The 7,311-nt window shown below is 40.7% G+C and overlaps 1 protein-coding gene across 2 annotated transcripts in view; it reads right to left on the bottom strand.

Annotated features, from left to right (window-relative positions):
- Nucleotides 1-2,401: 2,401 nt before the first annotated feature.
- The window catches only part of rragd (ras-related GTP binding D), a 53,142-nt gene continuing 48,232 nt past the window's right edge, over nucleotides 2,402-7,311 (bottom strand). The window contains exon 7 of one of the 2 annotated variants that reach the window (XM_063497905.1): nucleotides 2,402-3,454. In XM_063497905.1, the coding sequence (XP_063353975.1) occupies nucleotides 3,303-3,454 (152 nt within the window). In that variant the 3' untranslated portion in view covers nucleotides 2,402-3,302. The remainder of the gene's footprint in view (nucleotides 3,455-7,311) is intronic. The other variant, XM_063497906.1, reaches the window with a different exon arrangement.

Here is a 7,311-nt window from a genome sequence, read left to right as displayed (position 1 = left end):
CATGTCGGCAGTAATGACACCCGGTTATGTCTATCGGAGATCACTAAAATCAATATTAAATCGGTTTGCCAAACTTTGCCAAAACAATGTCGGACTCTGTAGTTTTCTCTGGTCCCCTCCACAATCAGACCGAGAGTGACATGTTTACCGCCACAATATTTTACTGGTGTTATGATGTTCCTTTTCTGAACTGCTATGTTACTTTTATGCCAGATGTAGTGGGAGACACACTTTTCAAGCAGTTCCACTTTTGACTCATCAGTCCACAGAGTATTTTCCAGAAAACCTTGGGGATCATCAAGATGTTTTCTGGCAAAACTGAGACGAGCCTTTATATTTGTTTTGATCAGCTGTGGTTTTGGAACTCTGCCATGCAGGCCATTTTTTTCCCTGTCTGTTTTTTATGGTGGAATTATGAATACTGACCTTAACTAGTCAAGTAGGGTCTGCAGTTCTTTGGATGTTCTGGGGTCTTTTGTGACCTCTTGGATGAGTTATTGCTGCAGATAATTTTGTTTGGCTGGCCACTCCTAGGAAGGTTCACCATTTGTGGTGAATGACTCTCACTATGCTCTCACTGATCTTTGGGTCTACTCTACTTTGTCAGGCGGGTCCTGGTTCCTAATTGAGAACAGGTTTGGATATTTTTCCTCATTTAGAAACTGTATTTTGTGTTTACTTGTGTTATCTTTGTCTAATATTTAAATTTGTTGATGATCTGAAACATTTAAGTGTGACAAACATACACAAAAATTAGGAAATCAGGAAGGGGGCAAACCCTTTTTCACACCACTATAGCTCGTTTCGATGTTTTGATCTGCCTTTATGCAAAGTTATGTCAAACTGAAGCAGCTGTGGGGCAAGGTGAGTGTTGAGCTCAGGACGAGGACATGCTGGAAATCCTAGATGGGAAGTACTCAGGGAGCACAGGCCGGATTATATCTGTGAACATCAAATTTGCTTATGTAACACATTGTAGTTCAGACAAAGACACTAGCAGCTGTTATGCAATCCACTGAATCCACTGGTGACCTGGCTAAGAGGCACACTACACTGTACACACACATGTACACATGGATATCTAAGCTACACTTTGTGTGTGTGTATAGGAAAGGGAGAGGGAGGAAATGACAGAATGGCTGTAATTGCCATAAACAGTATCTGACCGTGGTTTAACATAAAATTAAATGCAGAATAGAACATAAGGCTTAAAGCTTTAGAACAGTTGATATTCAGAAGGTAGCCTGAGATCTGGTTTAGTAGCCATGAAATCCATGAATGTCAAAGACCAGGATTTTAGGCTTGTAAAGATGTATTTGTGCATATGAATATGCTCTTGTATGTGGTTGACAACAGCCGCATAAGTGAGGAAATGAAACTGAGTGTTTAAGGACCTTGGAAAGAAAAGCGTCTGGACTTCTTTAAGTTGCTTGAAAATGTTTCGCCTCTCATCTGAAAAGCTTCTTCAGTTCTAGGTTCAAATGGTGGAGAAGCTTCTCGGATGAGAGGTGAAACGTTTTCAAGCAGCTTAAAGAAGTCCAGACACTTTTCTTTCCAAGCTCCTTAGACTACGATGACCTGGATGACTGAGAACCTTCACAGACAAACTGAGTGTTAGTGAGTGGTTTCAGCAGGGAAGGAGCCAGAGAGAAATTCAGGGTCTGCTCCAGTCCAATAGTCTATTTTGCTTTGGAAGGTTCCTAACTGAAATAAGTCACCTGGAAGTGTCTGTGTACAGTCATTATAAGAGTCATTCAATGTTGCCTTTATGACTTCCTGTAGCACAGGTTACACTGGATCCAGCCTTTTTGAAGAGAGTGGGAGAGAATGAATTCCATAATTCATGGTGACGGACCACCTGACGATTCATGAAAACGATCAAACAAAACTTACAATATCCTGCAGATCATGTAAATGTTGATTAAAATTGTATTTTCCATTTTGTGCCATGACCTGCTAAAATGAATTTTCAAAAGTCTAAGAAAGTTCATAGAACACAGATTTACACTGACCAAATTCAGATACTGAGCTATGTTAATGGATCAAAGTGTGTTCAGGATTCTGTATAATTTAGTTATTAATGATGATCCTTGTAGGTGCCATGCAACAATATATTTTTTTCTTTTTACTTTGGGTCAGCTGGGTAAGGGATAGATGGAGGGAATTTTATTTCAGTTGTAATAAACCAAACCTAGCAGACCCGCTGATACAGCGTGACATATAAAGTATATAAACTACATACGGAAAAGAATCTGAATTGGAAAGAATCGCGAAACTTTGAGTGCAGTCATGACTCAAAATCCAAGCAAAAAATATAGACAGTGTCAAATGTAGTGCAATAGACATAGTTCGACATGAACATTTTTAATACAGGGAACAAGGAAACACTTCAGTCATCACATTTACTTACATTTTCACGTTAACTTTTAGCTAGAAGACTCAGTTGTTAATGAAAATACTGTATAGAAAAGAGATGCTGACTCCACTCTTCTACTGAAACAAGGATGATAACTGACAAATCAGAACAGGTCTCACCACTTGAAAACCCCTCTGACACATAATCAGACATTTAATTTGGTCTGTGTAAAGTTCCTATCAAAATAAATGGGGGAGGGAGAGAATGTCCATTTCAGTGGTCAGTGGGACATAAAAACTGCATGTATGTGGCACCAGTTTAGCTCACTAGTTGAGCAGACGATCATATGCCACATGGCTAAATAGCAGTCTGGGTCCAATCTGCATACCTTGTGGTGGTGTCTTCCCCAGTTTTTCTCAACACTTTCCTGGATGTAAAAAAACTGCATGTATAGAATCACCAGTCAAATCTGATAAAGAAAAAACCTTTAAGAGTTGGTCTCTTTGGCTGAAAGTACGGTTTAAAAAGCTTTTCCATCACAACTTCCATACTTCACTATACAGTCGGGGAACTCGAGTTTCCAAAATTTTGTTGTACAATGACAATAAAGGGATCTTCTATTCTACTGCCTCTTGTATAATTCTTTATTTTAAAAGTATTTTTTTCACATTACCGGAAAAAAAAACAGACCAAAAGTGAACATTCCACATATGCCACAGGTCACTGCAAAAATGGGGCATTAACATACTAATTGGTTCAGGTTCCCATCATAAACATCTTCAAATGTACTTAAATATTAATTTTTTTGTGTAGTTTAGTTTTCTTGTGTTATTTTTGCCCAGTAAAAACAGACAAGTGAAAGACACTGGGGGGCTGAATGGAGCAAATGATTCACACTAAGAAAACAATTTTAAAAAGCCATCAGGGTGCAGCTCAGGTACAGTTGTTAGTGGGTGCTGCTGCACACTCCGCTGGTCAGAGTCAGTTTACTCCACCTCCTTTGGTTGAGGAGTTTTCGGTTCTGTTGAACCTTTACGCGAACATCAAAAACCTCCTGGATGGCTTTTTTGAAGCAGTGAAAGTTGTAGTCAATCAGTCCTGTCAGAGAGAGGACAGAATCACATTTGTTAGAAATGAAAACACTTTCTAACACTTATATGATGTCTGAAGAACAACCCTTAAATACAAGGGAAAGTCCAAAGGTACCATATCTGAGGCCATAAAACAAACAAAAAATGTATAGATCTAGATTTGGTATTCATGGTTTCTTTACGGTCATCTATTTGTGCATCAATGCACTCTTGCTCATTTTGTCAGACAATAGAGCACTTTTTGTGTTTGGGAGTGAGATAACAAAACTGTTCAGAGGGTATCAACCCTCTCCCCCGACTCCAGCGTTTTGGAGAATCTAAAAGAGTTCAAGCACAGTCACACCTTAAGATTGTAAACTGCACATGCTCTGTCCCTCCCTCGCAAACAATTTTCCTTAAAGGTGAGGCTGAACAGTAGATCATCTCCATGGAGACTTTTAATCTCAAGGGGAAAGAAAACTCTTCCATTGTCACTCACTGAACATTAATATCCGCCTGTTACCAAGCAACATGAGGTAGATAAAGTCAGACGAAAGAATAACAGGAATGAAGCAGAGCTAAACTATAGGTATACAGACACCAAGCACAAAAACTGAATGTAAAGTGTAAATGCTGACAGCAACATCATACAAGGCCCTTATTAAAAAGATCATGAAGGTGAAATTTAGCACCTCAGGACATGATAAAATTGCAAGCACAACTGTCCTCTAAAAACAGAAATGACAAAATTTTCGTTAGCCTCCAGGAAAATAATGAAATATGCCATGACCTAGTTGATGAAATTCATCTCAAAATTGTGTTATGGTTGCTTTTTAGAGCCAAGTCTCATGATTATTGACCATTCTCTCCAGCTCACACACAATAACAACCAGAAATGGAGTTAATGAATAGTTACAAATACTTAAGAACAATGACTGATTTCAAATTGTGCTTTGATGTGAATACAGAAGAGTTTAGAAGGGCCTACATTTATAAACTAAGATGACTGAATGGAGATAGGACTTTGAAGGATCGGTGAGTTTAGCTCAGAGTGACGCTGAAAAACTAGTTCATGCATTTATTACTTCCAGGCTGGACTACTGTAATTCATTATTATCAGTAAGTCCTAAAAACTCCCTGAAAATCCTTCAGTTAATCCAAAATGCTGCAGCAAGAGTCCTGACAGGGACTAGAGAGAGAGAGCAGATTTCTCCTGTATTGGTTTCCCTTCATTGGCTCCCTGTTAAATCCAGAATTCAAAATCCTGCTCCTCACATACAAGGTCTTAAATAATCAGGCCCCATCTTATCTTAATGACCTTGTAGTACCATATCACCCTATTAGAGCACTTCGCTCTCACACTGCAGGCTTACTTGTTGTTCCTAGAGTATTTAAAAGTAGAATGGGAGGCAGAGCCTTCAGTTTTCAGGCCCCTCTTCTGTGGAACCAGCTTCCAGTTTGGATTCAGGAGACAGACACTATCTCTACTTTTAAGATTAGGCTTCAAACTTTCCTTTTTGCTAAGGCATATAGTTAGGGCTGGATCAGGTGACCCTAAATCCTCCCTTAGTTGTGCTGCAATAGACGTAGGCTGCCGGGGATTCCCATGATGCATCGAGTTTTTCCTTTCCAGTCACCTTTCTCACTCACTATGTGTTAATAGACCTCTCTGCATTGAATTGCACCTGCTATTAACCTCTGTCTCTCTTCCACAGCATGTCTTTATCCTGTCTTCCTTCTCTCACCCCAACCGGTCACAGCAGATGGCCCCGCCCCTCCCTGAGCCTGGTTCTGCCGGAGGTTTCTTCCTGTTAAAGGGGAGTTTTTCCTTCCCACTGTCGCCAAAGTGCTTTCTCATATGATTGTTGGGTTTTCTCTGTATCTATTATTATAGGATATACTGTACAATATGAAGCGCCTTGAGGCGACTGCTGTTGTGACTTGGCGCTATATAAATAAAATTGAATTGAATTGAATTGGAGCTGGAGTCTCTTCTCCTCCTCTTCAGGTCACCTCTTAATCATCAGTGCAAACAAATGCTGCACAAAAGAACCAGCACACCCATCCAGACTCCACGAGATTATCAGCTCTCCCAGCGTGTAAAAAGGTTAGTCTAGTTTTGCTCTTCCTTGTGTAATTCCAGCTTTTTTTCTCTTCATCTCCAGTAAGCCATCCAGCTGCAGACCTCACCTCGATGTGCCACTTACCTCTCACAAATGCCATTTCCTCTGCTGCTGCTTGGGATCATTACTCACCTCAGGTGCCTCACCTCTTCGGAGCCTTCCCACGCTCACCTGACTGTCCACCCTTCACCAGCTGCCTCGTGGGTTCAAGGTTTCTGCCTTTTGGCACACTCCCCTGCCCCGATAGCTCGGATCCCAGGTAAGGTTTTCTCATGATAATCCTCTGGAGAACATGAGCTACCTCAACTCCTGGATTCTCTGCCCAGTCTAACTTGTCTTCTCCTCTCACAGACATTGCCTGGTCCTGCGCTACCTGCCTCTGCTCCTCATGTCTGTCTCTCTCTCCCATTAACTGGATTCGTGTGTTCAGTTGAGCTCAGCCTTGTGTTTAAGTAAAGTTTGTTTCTATATTTATTTAAAGTGAGTTCTATACCTGCTGTTTGCTAAAATTTGACACGTAGTACCCAAAAAACCAACAGGCTCTTGACTAGCGCAAGTCAACAATCTGTGATGGTGCCAAAGGAGCCGTTATAAGTATAGAGAAGGTCATAAATATTGACAAACCATGATGGCCAAGTTTTATTATTTGTTATTTTAAAACTATAAAACATCGAAGTACAAAATATTGCTAAAAATACTCAAAACATTTTCATCATTAATTTAATGACTTTAGGAACCAATTCATTATGAGCAGTGGCATGTGGAAGTTGGCTTAAAATTTCTCTTAAACTGTATTCAAGTTTATAAAAGATGAAGTCCAGTTCAGACACATTTATAAAGAGGAAATTTTAAACAACAGTCATGTGAATGTGTCTTACATTGTAAAGACACTTGGCTGAAAAGCCTACCTTACATGTGTGTGTGTGTGGTCTGGAGCGGCATGAAGACCATCACTGGATTCAGGCCATCCAACAGCAGAGGAGGTGAGGGCAGTGAGGACAGAGCCAACGACTTCAATTTGCTCTTCAAAAGTTTTGACGCTGCAGTTGATGCACACCCAACACCCTCACTTACCTGTAGTCAGCTTGTAATCCACAGCCATGCTACTCCCCCTCTCTCTTCATTGCACCATAGCTTCTTGTAAAAGTCCTGACACCCCTCCCTCACCTGTCACTTTCACTCATGACCAGTTTCAGAAACAAATGAGGAGACTCCACTCAGGCAGGTTTGCTGGGACAGACAGGGTGAGTCCCCGTGTTCTCAAGGCCAGGAAACCAGCGATCCCTGTTTCAATCCAGGAGGTAAATGTGGAGGACTATACCTATACCTCAGTCTCTATACTCCCAGCCGTTCTTTACGATCTTCCGGTCAGTTACTTCTGGCCCAGCCCAGGCACCGACTAGGGGTGATCGTGCTTTTGCCTCTGTAGCACCAAACCTCTGGAGTAGTCTTCCTGCTACCATTCGTGCCTCTGATTCAATTCAATCCTTTAACGCATGCTTGAAAACTTACCTATTCAACCTGGCTTTTCCGACTCGCTAATTCTCACCGCTCATTAACTGCTGTATCGCTACTCATTTCTCTGGATAATCATGCTCTCTCCCTATCTCTATTTACTAATGCTTTTTGTTTGTTTTCTCTACTTTCTGTATTTTACCTTGTTTTAATGACTTACTGTTCAGTGTAATCATTTACCGTTATTTTAACTGTGAAGCACTTTGGTGTACGCCCTGGTTTTAAACGTGCTATATCAATAAAATTG

This window comes from Pelmatolapia mariae, linkage group LG16_19 (genome assembly GCF_036321145.2).
Source record: "Pelmatolapia mariae isolate MD_Pm_ZW linkage group LG16_19, Pm_UMD_F_2, whole genome shotgun sequence".
Lineage (NCBI taxonomy): Eukaryota > Metazoa > Chordata > Actinopteri > Cichliformes > Cichlidae > Pelmatolapia > Pelmatolapia mariae.
This window is presented reverse-complemented; position numbering and strand designations above follow the sequence as displayed.